General features: G+C 57.5%; 1 protein-coding gene across 1 annotated transcript in view; it reads left to right on the forward strand.

Moving 5' to 3' along the window:
• The window catches only part of LHPP (phospholysine phosphohistidine inorganic pyrophosphate phosphatase), a 143,764-nt gene extending 127,390 nt beyond the window's left edge, over window positions 1-16,374 (forward strand). The window contains exon 7 of the mRNA XM_077126342.1: window positions 15,698-16,374. Coding sequence (XP_076982457.1) covers window positions 15,698-15,794 — 97 coding nt within the window. The 3' untranslated portion in view covers window positions 15,795-16,374. The remainder of the gene's footprint in view (window positions 1-15,697) is intronic.
• The last annotated feature ends 1,077 nt before the right edge of the window (window positions 16,375-17,451 follow it).

Here is a 17,451-nt window from a genome sequence, read left to right on the forward strand (position 1 = left end):
GGGCAGGCTTGTTTGGGTGGCTGCAGACCACAGGTCCAAGGAAAATCGAAGTAGTGTTGGGTAGGCCTGGGGAGCACCGCGTCCTGCTGCCCTGGAGGTGAAAGTGGAAGAAAGAGGCTATCCAGGAATGGTCCCAGCCAAGCAGCCCTCCAGGAGCCAGGGCAGCTGGCAGGGGGTCCCTGCGCCCATAGTCGGCCCAGTGTGGGGCACCGGGATGAATGAACCCCTCATGGGGCACATCTGTGATTTACGAGGTGTTGCCCAATGGCAGTTCCTGAGAAGGGAGCCCAGGTGGGAGGTGCTGGGTCAGGGTGAGGGGCGGGGCAGCCTGCCTCACTACTTCTCCCTGGACCCTCTGCTTCTCTGCCTCCGCTTCCCCATCTGAGTGGGGAAACTGGTGAGGACTGCCCACCCCCAGCCCCCGTGTCGCAGGGCAGGCTGAAGAGGGAGCGTCCTGGGACAAGGAGCCTGGGGATACAGGCAGGCAGCCCGTTTGCCCAGCCCAGGCCCAGCCCTCAGCAAGCCCCCTAACCCCAAACAGCTGCCGCCCCACTGGCCGGCCTTGGGAAAGTGTCCGCCCTTCCCTGGGCCTCAGTTTTCTCATCTGATAAATGAGGTCTTGCACGTGAACCAGTAAAAGTCCTCCAGCTCTGGGGTTTGGGCTCCTTTATCTTTCCTTCTGGTTGTATGCGTCCTGCAGTGGGGAAGGGGCAGGAGCCAGCAGTTAGTACCCATTGGCCAGCTGCCCACAGGGGAGGGCTGGGCAGAGAGAGACTGGCCCTGGCAATTTTGGGGTGGTGTGTGCTTGACTTTGGGGGGTCCTACGGCTGATGTGGGTGGATCCTCACTCTGTAATTAACCGATACGGTCTGCAGAGCTGGTGGCATTTGCCCTGCCCAGCCTGGTATTTGGCCGGAGGGCCAGGGCTGGCCTGGACTGTCATCCCAATGACTGGTGAGCCACTAGGCCCAGGAGGGGCCACTGTGCTCCTTGTTTGCAACTGGCAGGGCTGGCCTTCACTCTTAGGCCTTGTTGACACTACCTGTGGCACAGTGGCAAGGCTAAATAGAAACTGTGCTTTTATAATTATTTTCTTTTCATTTACATCATGAAGATGGCATTCCTGCAGCTTCTAGGGGAACTTAAAAGAAAAAAAGTCGCCACTCTTGGGTGGCTATTTTATTTCCTCTAGTTTCCTACCTACTCTGCAGCTCTGGTCATGTGCACATAGAACTTTCATCTTCTACTTTTCCCCCAATATTATTTCCTAAACCCTTTCGCTCTGATCAGTGTTCACAGTTGCATAATGTTTTATGGAGTGGATGTGCCATCGTAGATTTAACACTTCCCTGACTGCTGGGCATGTAGGCCATCTGTTTCCATCACGAATTATGCTGTTGTGAATGTCTCTGCAATGACCTGGAGCTTATTTCCTTCTATTCAGCGAACATTTATTCAATCTGCATGAGGGCTCTTGAGACTTGAGCCTTCAGGAAAGATTTCCAGGAATGGGGTTAAAGAATGTGGTTCTTTTTATGGACCTCACCATCTCCAGCCAACTTCCCCTCCACAGGAATGTGGTCAGCTACACCATAGGGAGGACAGCGGTGGGGAGCATGTCTGCGCCCCGCAGAGGGTCTGATGATAAACCAAAAGGCCGGCTGGGGCCCCAGAATCGCTGCCGTGCGAGGGCAGGCGGGAAGGCTGCTGCCAGCCAGCCCCCCGGTGCAGGGACCACCAGCGTGTCGGTTCCAAATGAGTGCCTCAGCCCTTCCTTGCAAGGTTTCCTGGTGCCACTTGGGGTGGTTTGAGCCTTTACACACTGCCCAGGCCCCTCGCCTCTCAGACCCCCACGTCTCATCTGGGTGCCACTGGTTGGCATCGAACCAGCCTTGACCGTGAGCCAGCCACCATCTGGGGACTTTAGACATTATTTCATCTGGTCCCCACAGCACTGAGCCTTGCAAAGGGGTAGTCGCTTGCTCAGGCGGGATTTGAACGCAGGCAGCACAAGTCCAGAGCCCATGTGTGTGAGCGTAGCGGCCTCGGCTGTGCCCTCTGCCCCGGGGTCCTCGGTGGCCCCTGCCTGGTGGCTGGGATGGCATCGGTGCCTCCCTTTAGGCGCGGGGCAGCCAACACTGAGTGTGACTAGAGGACGTGCTGCCAGGGGACGTCCCTCCTGGTCTCCCAGACGGCGCCGGGTCGTCAGCGGGGCTGGGGCTCCTTCCGCTACCCATTCGCGCTGGAAGTGTCCGGACAGGGCTGGTGCCAGGCCGTTCCCTCGGGGTGCTCCGGACGTAGCGTTCCCGTCACCATCGCATCTAGTGGGGCTGGGTCTGTCTCTTCTCCTTTGCCAGCACACCTGCCTTAGGAGTGACTTCTCCAGCTCAGGCCGGGGTCCACAGGAGAGGGTCCTCGGGCTGCCCGGGGCCAGCTGGGTGCGTGAGGAGGGCGCACGGCCGCCTGCCACGGAGAGGGGGCGACTGTTCCGCACCCCCCTTGGAGGCACCCTCAGAGACCTGTCATAGGCAGGATTGCAACCGGACAGTAAAACCCTGAATGGGGTTCATGAAACCCAGGCTCTGAAATTCCACTCGGCTCCAAGGCCCTTGGCCAGCGTGCCTGCCCCACGCAGCCTGCAGCGTGCCCACCTCCCCCTGCTGGGCCAAGCCCGCCTCGGCCTCGGCCTCCCGACGGCCTCAGAGGTGGGATGTTCACCCACAGATGGGGGGGGGGGGGCGAGGGGGGTCGGCTGGTGCAGCCCCTGATTTTATGAATGGATACGCCAAAATCTGATTTTATGAAGGGACGTCTCTGAACAAGGGCGAGTGCTCTTGTCATCCGTGCGGTGCGTGTCAAGCACCTGTTCTTTCCCACTGTCGTGCGGTTTCTCATCCCGTGACGAGGCGAGGATTTACTGGTTTCGTTCTACTGTCAGTGGACGCTTGGGCTGTTTCCAGTTGAGCTGAGAGGAATGTTCTCGGCCCTGTGTTTTGGGGGACGTGGCCCCACTTTTCTTGGGCGTAAGCCCAGGAGCAATCCTGCTGGGCCCGGGGGCCGTATCTGCCCAGCATTGTCCCGGGAGACCCGCACATTCTGTTCCCACCGCCAGTGGCCGGACCTTCCCGCGCGCCACGTCCTCGCCGCACACGCCGTTGTCAGGCTCCCCCGGCCTCCCTGGCGGGCGTAGGGTGTCACGCTGTGCTCTTAATTTGCATATCACTTTTGAGGACGCCAACGACGGCTGAGCACCGTCTCACGTGCCCAGCGGCCCTCTGGACCCCTGCTTGTGGAGCCCCTGTTTCAACCCTCTGGGAGTGGAAGGCGCACAACCAGGTGCACACCTCCGAACCACAAGTCCCGTGAGACTCCCTGGGAAGGCCACGGAGTTCCTAAGCCCAGGCCACACGTTCCGTGGAATGAAAGCTCCAGGGATTGCACCCTAAGCAGCACCAGGAACAGCAGCCTGGCTCATGGCTCCAGCTGGCACTGGGGGTCCTCTGGGGCCCGGCGGTGCAGAGGCCCCAGCTTCCAAACAAGCAGATGGGGCAGAGGTTCCGGGTGGGAGCCCGACTCTGCCCCTTTGAGCTGGGTGGCCTTGGGGATATTTCTTGCCCATCCTGAGCTTCGGTTTCTACGCCTATTGTGGTGGCAGTAGTGATGCCATCTCCTAGGACGCGAAAGGAAGTGCCAGTGAGACACCCTGGCTGCAGTCAACCCCCTTGGCCTGCCCAGGACCTGCCTGTGACAATGGGGGTGACCAAAAGCCTTCAAGTAAATGGGACAGAGAGGCTCCAGCTCCCTCAGGAGCGGCGAGGGGCACCCTGAGCGTGGGGGACTCGGGGAGGGGCAGCCCCTCATAGCCACACTCTCCTTCTCTCCGGGGCCACGGCAGGGAGAACTGAGAGCTGGTGTGTGCAGCCTGTGTGGGCTGGCCGCGGAGACGGCTTGGGGGGTGCATTTCCTGGGGAGGCCTGGAAGTGGGCACCCCACCCTAGGGACATTCTCAGACCTCTCGGGGGAATCGGCCGTTGAAGACAAATTGCCATAGCCTGGGCCCGCTGTTTTTAATCTAAACACAGGCCAGGTGTTCAACTTGTTTTTATCAAAATATTATGAACAGCTGTCAGAGGCGCCTCGGCCTGAAGGCCAGCTCCCTCCCTGCAGGCCTGTCACCCTGCAAAGGCGAGCCTTTGGGGCAAGCTCCCCTCCCCGCCCCTGCGCACCCAGCCCCCCCTGCACATCCGGCCTGGCCCCCCGTAGGAGCTGGGACAGTGTGACAGTGGCTTCCGGGCCCAGGCTGGGGAGACCAGCAGACCTCCTGGACCAGCCACCGGCCCCTCGGAGCCTCTGTTTTGTCCACTACAATATGGGGTTTGGTGGCACCTACCTCGTTAGGTCACAGTGAAAATCAGATGCGCTGACACGTGGAAAGCAGCCAGGCAGGTCCCCGGCAATGATGGTGCAGTTATAAATAGCGTCACTGACAGAGGGCCACCGGCCTGGGAGGTGAGCGCCAAGGGCAGGCTCGGTCAGTGTCCACGGCAGCTGCACCTTCTCTGGCTCGGGAAAAGCCTGGGTGGATCATTTGTCTGTCCCCTGGCACAGCTGGGCAGGTGACTGCTGTGGAGGGATGTGGCTGTCCCAGGCAGAGTCGAGGAGTGTGCAGCCACCGGGTTCCTGCAGGGACCCCCGGGTGGACTCTGACCCTCCCCCCCTGCCAGGAGCACTCCCAAGAGATGTCCATTTGTCTACCCGCAGTCAGACACTCACCATGTCCATCCGTCCGCCCCGATCGCGTACCCGCCGTGTGTGTCCACTCACCCTAATCGGGCGCCAGTTGGGCCCACAGCATCCGTCTGTCCTGCCCTGGTCAGGTGCCTGCCACATTTATGGGTCTAAGCAGATTGAATAGCTGCCCTGTCTGTCCATGCACTCTAATGGAGTGTCTGTATGTCCATCTGTCCACTGCTGATTAGGCATCTGCTGTGGGCCACACCCTCGGCAGCTGTATCATCTCACTGAAACTTTTCCATAGCCCTGGGAGGGGAATCTTTCTAGCTTCATTCTACAGATGAGAAAATAGAGGCCAGAATGGTAAAGTTTTGTTTTTTTTTTTCTTTTTAAATTTTTATTCCAGTAATTCATATATGACTTAAAATGTCCCCTTTTTACCACATTCACATGTATAATTCATGTTGTTAATTGTATTTACAGTGTTGTGCTACCAACACCACCATCCATTTTCAAAACTTTACTATCAACCCAAATAGAAATTCTGTGCAATTTGAGTGTTAACTCCCCATTCCCTACCCCCAACCCTGCCCCTGGTAACCTGTATTCCAGCTTCTAACTCTATGAGTTTTATTATTGTAATTAGTTTATATCAGTGAGATCATACAACATTTGTCATTTTGTGTTTGGCTTATTTCACTCATCATGATACCTTCAAGATTAATCCATGTTGTCGCATGAATCAGAACTTCACTCCTTCATAATGGTGAACACTTTTCCATTGGATGTGTGTACCATATTTTCTCCAGCCATTTAACAGCTGATGAAGTCCTGAGTTGCTACTGCCTTTTGACAATTGTGAATAATGTCATTATGAACCTTGGTATGCAAATATCTACTTAAAACCCTGCTTTCAGTTCTGCTGGGTATGTGCCTAGTAGTGGGATTGCCGGATCATATGGTAATTCTATACGTAACTTTTTGAGAAACCACCAAGCTGTCTTCCACCGTGGCTGCACCATTTTATATTCTTACCAGCAATGGATGAGTCCTCTACAACACTTGCAATTTTCTGTTTTTTTTTTTTTCTTAATAGTAGCCATTCTAGTGGGTATAGTTTTCATTTGGATTTCCCTAGTAGCTGGCAATGTTGAGCATCTTTTCATGTGCTTTTTAGCCAGTTGTATGTCCTCTTTAGAGAAACTTCTATTCAAGTTTCTGCCCATTTTTAAATTGAGCTATTTGTCTTTTTATTCTTGAGTTATTATAGTATTTATTTATATAATCTAGATATTAAACCCTAATCAAATATGTGGTTTTCAAATATTTTCTCCCATTGAGCTGGTTGTCTTCTCACTTTTTTTAAAAAATTATATTTATTAAACATACCAACATACAAACACAAACATTCTGACCATGTGATCATTCCATTATTGATATACAATCAATAACTCACAATATCATCACATAGTTGCATATTCGTCATCATGATCATTTCTTAGAACATTTGCATCAATTCAGAACAAGAAATAAAAAGAAAACAGGAAAAAATTCATACATACCATACCTCTTACCCCTCCTTTTCATTGATCACTAGCATTTCAATCTACTAAATTTATTTTAACATTTGTCCCCCCTATTATTTATTTTAATCCATAGGTTTTACTTATCTGTTGATAAGGTAGATAAAAGGAGCATCAGACACAAGGTTTTCACGATCACGCAGTCACATTGCAAAAGCTCTATCATTGTATAATCATATTCAAGAAACATGACTACAGGAACACAGCTCTACATTTTCAGGCAGCTCCCTCCAGCCTCTCCATTCCACCTTAATTGAAAAGGTGATATCTATATAATCCCTAAGAATAACCTCCAGGATAACCTCTCCACTCTGTTTGGAATCTCTCAGCCATTGACACTTTATTTGGTCTCATTTCTCTCTTCCCCCTTTTGGTTGAGAAGGTTTTCTCAATCCCTTGGTGCTGAGTCCCAGCCCATTCTAGGATTTCTGTCCCACATTGCCAGGAAGGTCCACACCCCTGGGAGTTATGTCCCATGTAGAGTGGGGGAGGGCAATGAGTTTGCTTGTCATGGTGGCTGAGAGAGAGAGGCCACATCTGAGCAACAAAAGAGGTTCTCTTGGGGGTGACTCTTAGGCCTAATTTTAAGTAGGCTCAGCCTATCCTTTGCAGGGTTAAGTTTCATATGAGCAACCCCCAAACCCCAAAATTGGGGGCTCAGCCTGTTGCTTTGGTTGTCCCCACTGCTTGTGAGAATATCAAGAATTCTCCACTTGGGGAAGTTGAATTTTCCCCCTTTCTCACCATTCTGCCAAGGGGACTTTGCTAATACTTTTTATTCACTGTTCAAATCACTCTGGAGTTTATTGGGGCATCACTCTAGACAAACCTACAAAATCTCATGCCCTACTCAAGGTTCCATGTACTATGGTGTTCAAATAAGCTGTCCACATAAGTTATATTAGGAAATGCATTAGTCAAAATATAAATTTTGTACCAAATAACATTTTTTGCTTTAGTCTCATACATAAGTTAAAGTTTTAAAATAGTAATTACCGTCTATTTTCAACACCCTGCAGTATTGACAATCCTTTGTTCTTCCTCATGCAAAAACATTTTTAAATTTGTACATTTAGTCACTATCATTATATACTCTAGGCATTCCTAGATTATACTATCTCAGTCTTTATCATCTATCTTTCTTTCTGATTTCATTTGTACCCCTAGCCCTCCTCAGAGTGGTTAAGTTTTTACCCAAGCACTTAAGGCCATCCCAATCCAAATTCCTGGGTGTCACCCCAAAACTGGGTGCCCTCTGTGCTGCTCAGCTGGCCAGAGCCTGTGGGTCAGTATAGCAGGGGAGCCACCCCCAGCCCACCTCTCTGCTCCCTGGCCCAGTTTGGGAGACTGAAGTCCCACATGGATTGTAATTGGGGAGGCCTGACCCTCGAGGCCAGGCACGAGATACTTTCAGGGAAGAAGAGAAACTGCCCTGTGGTGTGGACGTGTGTGGGTCTGGGGAGTGATGGCTGACTGCACAGGCAGGGCTTGCATTAGGGGATGGGGTTGGAGGCTCGGGCCAGTGAGGGGGTGCCCTGGGGTGCCAGGCCACACGGCAAGCTGCCCCTGGTCTTCAAGGAGAGTGCTGTGCCCCCGGGATGGATTCCCATTTGGGGGGTGCTTATCCTGCAACACTGCAAGGCCCCCATTCTAGAGGGTCCTAACTGGGGGACCCTGGGGATTCCCCGGGCATATGTCCCAGAGGCCTTTCAGGGCAAGGGTATTCATCCATTCATTCATTCATTCACTCATTCATTCATAGAAATAGATTAGAGGGCACCAGTGGCTGGGGGGAGGGCAAATGGGGCACACTGTTCCCCATAACCCTGGGAGGGGAATCTTTCTAGCTCCATTAAGGCCATCCCAATCCGCGGGGGTTCTGGGTGGGCTGGCCCCACCAGGTTCTTGGGTGTGGGGTGGGCGTGGGCCGTTACATACTTCCAGTGGTCTGGATCTGGGGGAAGAGGCACTTTTATCCTGGCAGATGGTTCTCTGGAAACAGATTGTCTGTCGCTGGAGCCCAGGCTGAGGTTGGGGGAATCGGGCAGGGGGTCCCTCCTGAGGAGGTTGAGAAGTTCTGAGTGTGTGTGGTCCCGTGTGCTGGAGCCGGGGCTCGAGGCAGGAGCAAGAGCAAGGCCAGGTTCCCCGCCACGGCCCTGAGCCCTGGCCGCCTGCCTGGAGCAAGCAGGGCCCTGCTGCCCGTCACGGCATGACTCGGCTCGGGATGACTCCTGCCCACAGGCGGCCGGGCTCACAGGGACCCAGATGCCATGGGCACGGCCCTAAAGGGCCAGAAGGCTGGAGTCTACCTGCTTGCCTGTTCAGGCCAATGGCTGGCGGTTTCTTTTTCCAAGTTCCAAGGCCCTAGACTGGGTACTTGAGGCCACCAAGGGGATATCCCTTCCTTCAGGAGAGGGTTCACCATCTGGAGAGGACATTGGACGGGTAACCAGGCAGGTGCACTCGAGTGACCTGAGGTCTGATGAGGTCAGCACAGGTGCCATGGGGCACAGAACTCCTCCTACCCAAGGTGAGGACTGGGTCTGGTTGGAGAGGGAGATGGACTTCAGGGAAGACTTCCTGGAGGAGGCAACCTGTTGCTTGGGGAATGAGCCCCAGAGAGTCAAAGCTCTAGGACAGGGCAGCAAATTCAGATACCTAAAGAGGCAGTTGGTAATGCAGTGGAGTGAAATGGGCCAGTTGTAACAACAGAGATACAGTAGAGAACGGTGGGGAGTGTGGCAAACAGGAAGCCTCTTGCCCTATTCAAATGGCAGCCACCATACCTCATAAGCCCGCTGTTACCTGTGGATTGCCAGTCCCTGGTCCTGGATCTGCCAGAATTTCAAAGGATGCTAGATATCCTAGATATCCAGCTTCCGTTTTAGGAAAACACTGACATGTCCAGGGGCTGCTGGTTTGTACCACAACCTTACTATGTTTGTGAATTGGGCCCAGACTGCCCAGACTGCAGGGGCCCAGCAGTTACCCCACCCTCCAGGGGGTCCAGGGACCCCTTTGTCAGCATGAGACTCTCTGGAGACTGCCAACATGCAGGGGGGCAGCCACGAGTCCGCCAGCCCACTTTGAGCGAGTCCGCACCTCTCGGGGGCAGTGAGAACTGCACGAGAAGCAGCCGGCGCTGCAGGGTGGGAGCTGGGTTACAAGGTGCCACAGCTTGGACGAGGTGTAAACAGGCCACGTTTCCTCTCTGTGGCCGGTTGGTGCCAGGGTCCCCTGTGGAGTCCCTCCCCTGCTGCCTCCAGCCCGGGAATCCCAGCTCCGCCCAAACCCGCACTGCCCCACTTCCTGGCAGGAATGCGCCCCGGCTCAGGCTGGGACCCCTGGTGCCCAGCGACCACAAGGGCACAGATAAGAAGGACTTCAGGTGAGGCTGCGCCCAGAGGGTCAGCTGTGCGTATGGAGGAGCAAATGCAGCCCCGGGGGGAGCACTGGGCTCTCTTCTCACGGTCGGCGCTGCACACACTCCTCATGGCCCGTCTCTGTCCTGGGGTGACTGGGGTGAGGGCCCCACCCCTTAGAACCCGCTGCCATCCTCCCAGATGCAGAAGGGAGTCCCTGGGCCGAGAAAGGAGTCGCTAAACAAGCTGGATTTAGATTAGTGTGGAAGTTCGGGGTTAAAGCCCAGTTCCAGCTGACAGGCTGTGAACAGTCCCCGTCCTGGGTCTGTTTCCATCTCTGGAAGGCGGTAGCATCAAGGCACCCAGCCCTCGGGGCTGCTGTGCCGAGTGCCTGTGCCTGGGCACAGAGCCGGGGTGGTGGCCGGCTCGCTGTTGTCCCTGCTGCCTGGAGACAGGGTGCAGGGGCTATGGCTCACCCAGGCCCCGAGCCGGACGAGCTCACCCTGCATCCTGGGACCTTGGCTGCTCGTCGTGGGGAGCTCTGGGTCTGGGGCTGCAGGCAGACCCTGTGTCTCCTGGGAGTGTGTGAGACCTTAGCGAAGTCCCCTCCCCTGCTTCGGTTTACCCATCAGGGATCAGAGTCCCTAGGACTAGTACAGCCCAGTGTCTCCTTTTCCGGAGGCTGGACAGCTGGGGGTGGGGTTCTAGATCCTGGGGTGTTATCTGTCCCCCACAAGTTAGGGATGAACAGATGGACATATGGATGCATGAGGCCTGGGCACCTGACCTAGCCCGCTCCTGCCCTCAGCTGAGCTGCCAGGAAAGGGAGCTTTGGGGCAGGCCCCACCTCTCCTGCAAGCTCTGCTCGAGAGCCCCCCAGCTGCTGCTCTTTCATCCACAGCCACCGCCACTGCCAGGCTCTGGGACCCAGGGAGGTGCTGGCTGCAGGTGTGTCCTGGCTCCATTTCCATGGCCAGCAAGCCGGGGTCTCGGGGCCTGGGAAGAGAACCCCTTAGGGCCTGGGTCTTGATGGATTTATTTCCCCAAGGGACTGGCTCGCAGATGGCCAAGAGGGCCCTGCAAGTGTGAGCCGGGGCAGGGGTGGACAGGGGCCCTGGACCCCAGGCTCAGGGCTCATGGTGCAGGCACCCAGGATGTGGCCCCCGGACCTGAGGAGGACACAGGAGCAGGTCAGCATCCCCCTCCCCATGGGTCCTGCCCGCCTGTCAGGGTCGGAAGGAACCTGGGCAGCAGGGCCCCAGGCCCGGCTCCGCGGTTCCAGGCTGGCGGGCAGCAGGCCTTCCGCTGAGGGCCCAGGCGGCGGGAGTGAAGGGGCCCAAGGCTCTGGGCTGGAGCCCGGGAACCCCCGGGCGGGTGGGGAAGGCCTTCCGTGGTGATCGCCCTGCTGGCAGGGACCAGGCCAGCGTCCCCTCGTGCGCCGCCCGGCTACCCCCCCGCCTCAGGGACTCTTGGCTGGACCCAGGCCCGAGCTCCGCCCCTGGACTTCTTCGTCAGCGGCGGTTCCTGGCCCCTCACCAGCCAGGACTACCTGGGGGTGTCTGCCCCAGTCTGGGCGTACCCTCCCCACCCAGCACCCAGGGCCCCCCAGGTGAGGGCTGGACCCAGCTCCGGCCTCCTGCCGGGCCCTGACGCATGCAGCACCTGCCACGGCCGGGCTCAGGTCAGCGCGTCCGCCTGGCTCGGGCGTCCATGGGGCCAGCGCGGGGACCGCGGGAAGCCTGGTGGACACAGGCCAGGGACCAGAGCCACGGCCAGCGGCGGGCAGGCTGTCGGCCTTCAGTGACCTGCGGACACGTGGGTGGGTGCAGCACCCATTCCCAGGTATTGCTGGCATTTGCAGGAGTCCACGCTCTGGCCCCTCTTCTTTAGAAATGACTGCTCAGGCCCCAGGGGCCTTGGCTTCTGGGTGCAGATGGAAAGCTGCCCTTTCCCCACATCCGGGCCCATGAATCGCCTCCCTCTGTCATTTTCTTCAGCACGGGCGGGAGTTGGCATTCACCTGCCCCTGGTGTCACCTCCCAGTGCCCAGGGCCCTGATCCCAAGTGGCCACCCGGGTGCGGTCAGCCTTCCACAGCTATCGCGCCCAGGGTCGCAGGGGCAGCTGCTGCCCTCTGGGGTAGATTGAGGCTGGGGGAGGGAGGGATGGGCAGGCTACCTTCTGGGATGGCCCAGGTGGTGCTGGCCCCTTGACCATTCCTCCCCAGAGACGAGGCTTGGGCCTCTGCACACCAGGAGGAGGGACTGGCAAGGTGATGTTCTCTCTGGCCCCAGTAAAGTTTCCAGGCTGCAGTGCACAGAAGAGCCTTGCCCTCTGCCCCCACTTGGCCTTCTCTCCTTAGCTTGCTGAGCATGACAGGAAGGAAAACGAATGCCAGGGTGGGCCCTTTGTTCATTTACTCAGTGGACACTTCTGGGGTGCCCGCTCTCGTCCAGGCCCGTGTGGCAGACACTTAGGGCAAGAGACCTGGTCCCGCCCTCCAGGAGGCCTAGAGCAAAGGCATGGGCAGGGGAACCCTCCCACCATGGCACAGGGGAGGTGGTACAAGTTCTAGGTCTAGAAGAGAAAGCAACTCATCCTATGGGAAGGAGCAGAGCCAGAGATGGAAACAATGAGTGGGGTCTTGAAGGATGTGTAGGAGTTTGCAGATTTGGCGAGCATTCCAGGGCAGAACATGAACAGAGGCACAGAGGTGGGGAAGAGCAGGGAAGGTTTGAGAATGGTGGGCTGGGAACTGGGTGGGGCCCGGTCAGGCAGATTTGTCTGCTTTGCTGAGGAACAGAGCCCAGTCGTGGGCAATTGGGAGCCACAGCAGTTTCCGCAGGGGAAAGGGGAGAGTAGGTGAGCACTTTAGGAAATTGCTCAGACTGCAGAAGAGAGAGGTGGAAACTGGGCTGGAGTAAGGAGCAGCCAAGGGAAGGGAACAGGCTTAGGCAGGAGACCCCTATACCCTCTGGAAGGGGCCCAGCAGGTGGGGGTAGGTGGAAGCCCCTCCTGCTCCTGCCGCAGCTCTGCACCTCACTTGCTCCTCCATGTCTACCCTGCAGGCCACTGTGCAGGCGGTAAGGGGTGCCCCATGTGGGTCCTCAAGCCCTCCCAGGGATAGTGTCCCCAGTGCCCTTTGCAGAACAGGTGGCGATATCTGGCTCCGCCTCCATCTTTGAGACGAGACCCTGCAGGGAGATGCTACGCCACTTGAGGGCCCTGCCAGGCCCCTGGTTTCAGTGCTGCCCTCGGGAGGCAGACAGATGGAGAGCAGCCCAGGTCGGCTGTGGCTCCCACCCTAGAGTCCCTATTTCTGGAAGCTTCCCTGAGCCCTGCAGATCCCTCCAAAATGCCCTCAGAGCCCTCACCATTTTCTTCCCTTCCCAGTACTGGTCGCCGTGAATGTGGAAGTGGGCTGCGACCCTGGGAGGTCAGAGGGCGAAGGTCAGGCCGGGGGAGAGGCCGAGGTCAGCAATGGCTTGAGGCTCCCCAGGGGCAGGTGTGGCACCAGGAGCATTTTCGGCCACACCCCAATGAATTCCCAGGGGTCCCTGAGTGCCAGGTCCTGTCTCCACCGCCGATGAGGAAACGGAGGCTCTGAAGGGTGGAGAGACCTGCCCCGGGCCCCCACCTGCCCAGGCCAAGGGGAGGTGCACTGCCCCCCATGGGGAGTCCCAGCCCTGCCCCCAGCCCCAGCTGAGTCCACAGGGTGTGGGGTGGGTGGGTGGGGTAGGGAGGTGCCCCGCTTTGCTGCAGGGCAGGCCGGGGCTGGGGACCACGGAGGCAGGTGCTGCCACTTGCCGCCCCCTCGTCCATCTGCCTCTCCCTTGCCCTGAGTGCGACTTGATTTCCCCCACCGCACCCCCACCCCCCACCCCATGTCTCTATTTCCCTTGGTCTCTCCCCCCACTTCCCCCTCCCCATCTCTCCTCTCACCCCCAGTCAGCCTCCTCTGCGCTGCCTGGGCAGGTGGCCCCTCAGCTCACCTCCCTCTCTGCTGAAAGGCCCACATCGCTCATATGATTGGTTTCGTTGGCACAGCTTGGCATCTTCGGGGCCCCAGGTCGCTGCCCACCCCCCATCTCCCCACCCCGTCAGCTGGGCCAAGCTCAGCTTTTGGGGGGGCTCCTGGGCAGGCAGGCCCCGGAAGGCTGCTGTCCCCCACTCCCCCCCCCCCCCAGCTGCAGCTCACGGCAGCTTCGCATGATTAAGACATGAAAGTCCACGACTTCCGGCTGTCTGTCGGCACACGCTGGCCGGCTGCTAATGCAGCCCTTTCTCTTAATGGGTTCTTGAATGTAAATGATTTGCAATTAAACATAATTAGCCCTGGGCGCCGTTCTGTAGGGAGCATAAGCGGAGGGGGTGGGGCTGCTCGACTCTCAGTACCAAGCACCTTCTTTTACGGTGGGCAATCCTTTTGCTCCTTGGGGTCGCTCGCGTTTGGCTCACAGTAAACCTGGACAGGGCCTGGGTGTAGGTGTCCGGGTGGGGGGTGAGTCCTGGGGAGAGCTGCCCCAGGACGAGGTGGGGGTTGTTGGGAGAATTTGTGTTGAGCTCCGGGTGGCTGCATGGCTTCACTGTTGGGGAGAGCGAAGTTGGGGGACCGGTGGGAAGGTGCAAGGGGGGAGGGCGAGGCAGCTCAGCACCAGGGCAGGTACCCCTCCACCTGTGGCCCGTGTCCCCCCGGGCCACCCCTCTGTCCCCGGAGAGCCTTCTGTCTTAGATCTAGGGCTGCCCTATCAAAGCACCGCACACTGGGTGGTTTAAAACAATAGAAATGTCCGGAGGCCAGAAGGCTGAATCAGGTGTCGGCAGGGTTCTTTTAAGAACCCCAATTGTTGGATGTAGGGCCCCCACCCTAACCCAATACACCCCCAGCTTCACTGGATCACGTCTGCAGAGACCGTTTCCCAGGGAGCTCCCATGTGCAGAGCCCTGGCTCCAGGCTGGAGGAGACAAGCTGCAGGCAGGCGGGTCCTGGGTCCACAGTTTGCAGAGCTCCGGGCTGGCAGCTGTCACCGAACAGTGTGAGCTGCGGCACCTGTGCCATCAAGGGCATGACCTTCTGTGAACACGGTGGCGTCGTACCCCGTGCCCGCCCCCGTGCCTCCCCCGGGCCCAGCCCCAGGTCTAGGTCACTGCCTGGCCTGTGGCCACCCCCTGGCCGCATCGCTGCCCCCCGCCTCTGCCGTTCTCAAGCTCCGTCCGCATGGGGTGCCCCGGTGCGTCCCCTCGAGGGGGCTCCTCACCCCTCATGCTGCTGGCGAGGCCCACATGCTGCACGAGAAGCAGCGGGGCCCTCTGGGAATGTCGCTGCCCGTCCCCTGACGCGTGAATGTGCCGCCGTCGGCCTTCCGTTCTCCACTGGAGGACACTGGTGCCGTGTTGCTTTGGGGCTATTCCCCCTGAAGCCCCGCCGCAGCTTCTGCGCCCACCCGTGCTCTCACTGCCTTGCTCGCAGCTCCGGGCAGACCTCAGGAAATGTGTGGTAAGTGAATGACAGAAGGCTTTGGGTAGAGTCCATGTCCCCAAGTTCCAGCCAGGAGGGGACTTTGCAAGGAGCCCAGGGAGGAAATGGCCTTGGAGAACACCAGGGCTCTTCCCCCTGGATGTGGGAGCAAAGGACAGGACCGCCGAGTTTTGGGGCAGGAAGGAGTCCCGTCTCTCATGCCCTGGCACCATTGCACTGGGACACCCACCAAGTGCCAGGTGGGGAGGGTGTGCCCCTTGGGTGCCCCGGGTGAGGTGGCCCTCCCAGCCCCTCCCGCAGGCTAAGGCTCCCATCCCAGGTGGGACGGGAGGTGTCCAGGTGGAGACAGCAGCCAGGAGGGAGGGGGCCAGTGGCCACAGGCTGGGCTGCTGACTGGGTGGCTCTGACCTCCGACCTGGAGGTGACGCGAGGGCAAGGCCAGGCCTGTGCTGGTGCTGGGAGGGGGCATCGCCGCAGCCACTAGAACATGTCAGAGGGGTCGACACGGGCCATGTCTAACGAGCCTGCCGCCCTCCCCAGACCCAGTGACGAGCAGCATCCTGAAGTGAAGGCTGATGGGTACGTGGACAACCTCGCAGAGGCCGTGGACCTGCTGCTGCTGCACGCGGACCAGTGACGGCGCTGTGGGAGGCCCCGCCCCTGCCTTCCCTCCCCCGCCTTCCCTCCCCCACCCCTTTCCCGGGGCCCAGCCCACCCAAGGCCCTGCCCAGACAGCCCACCGGCTGCCTCCCTGCCTCCTCACCAGCCATGGCCCTCAAGTGTCCTGGATGGGCATAGGCCCCCTACCCCCATGGTCTGCCCCCTGCCTGGCCACTGCAAAATCTGGGGGAGGTGGGATAACCCAGGCTCTTCCAGAGAAGCAACATCCTCTGAGAATGTTCTGAACCCCCAGATTCATTCATTCTCAATGAGAGTTTCCACTAGGTCCTTTCGATGCTACAAATGCCACCCAGCAGGATTCGGGGACATATGCCCACCGCCCCATTATCCAAGTCAGCTGAGGCTGCAGAAAACCCAGTCCTTATGAGCACAGAGCAGAGCCAGGCCAGGCCCCATGTCCACCACCCAGCACCCCCATGCCCACTGCCCATTGAATGCCCAGCTGAAGTAGCCCCCAGCACCGCACGCCTTATGTGCATGGCAGGCCCTATGGACCAGGAGGAAGCTAGAGCTACAATAAACTCTGCCTATGCACAGTGGTCGCCTCGGCCTTACTCCCAGGAGGGGCTGGGTGGGAGCCGTGGTGAGCAGGGGCTCAGGCACCCCGTCCCATCCTGCCATGTGCTTGAACCCCTTATCAGAGGGACCCTGAGACGCCTCTCTGGCTCTAGCCCATGTTTAACAGATGGGGAAACTGAAGCCCAGGGAGGGCAGGGAGTGGCCCTGTGGCCCGGTGGTGGCCGTGTAGATGGGAGTTCAGCAGTGGGTTCAGACCGCGGGAGCCACAGCCGTCCCTGCAGCCCCTGTGAGCCCCTCACTCACAACCCACATTTCTGGTTTCACTGTCAGCCCACTGAGTGCTAATGGGATTGTCCCCTTTCTCCCCAAGTAATTCAGAAGCCACTGGTCAATCCTGGGACATGACTTCATAAAGGAGGTCCTGGGCCCTCCACCATCGGATTTCTAGGAATTGGCCCTGGACTCTGAGACCTGGGTCCCAGGGACAGGCAGCCCCCGTGACACTTAGGATTCGGAGGCCACCGCCCACCCCGGCTGCTGTCGTCGGCCTGAGGTGCATGTCCAGCCCAGCAGCTGGAAACATACCGGCCGCTCATTCCTTGGTGGCATCCCCTAAGTCCGGCTTGTGGAGTGGCTCACTGCCGAGTGCCTCGGTGGCCTTACACGCCCTGTGCAGTTGACTTTGCGGGTTCCTGTTTAGCCTGTCATTCATTTTTTTCTTTAATTTATTTTTTGTTATCAAACCAAAACAACGTACAAACTTGAACATTCTTAACATGCAAACATTCCGTGCATGGCTCACAGTATCATCACATAGTGTATATTCATCACCATGATCATTTTGTAGAACATTTTATCACTCCAAAAAACAGATGAAAAGAAAAAGCTCACACTCACCATACCCCTTACCCCTCCCTCTTATTGACCACAGTATTTCCATCTACTCAATAGATTTTAACCTTTGTTCCCCCTATTATTTATTTATTTATTTATTTATTTTTAAAGACAGAGAGAAGGAAGGAAGGATAGAAGGAAGGAAGGAAGGAAGAAAGGGAAACATCTTTAAACATTTTCTTGTTTTATTGTATTTTGTT

The sequence above is a fragment of the Tamandua tetradactyla genome, chromosome 13 (assembly GCF_023851605.1).
Source record: "Tamandua tetradactyla isolate mTamTet1 chromosome 13, mTamTet1.pri, whole genome shotgun sequence".
In the NCBI taxonomy this organism is placed as follows: Eukaryota; Metazoa; Chordata; class Mammalia; order Pilosa; family Myrmecophagidae; genus Tamandua; species Tamandua tetradactyla.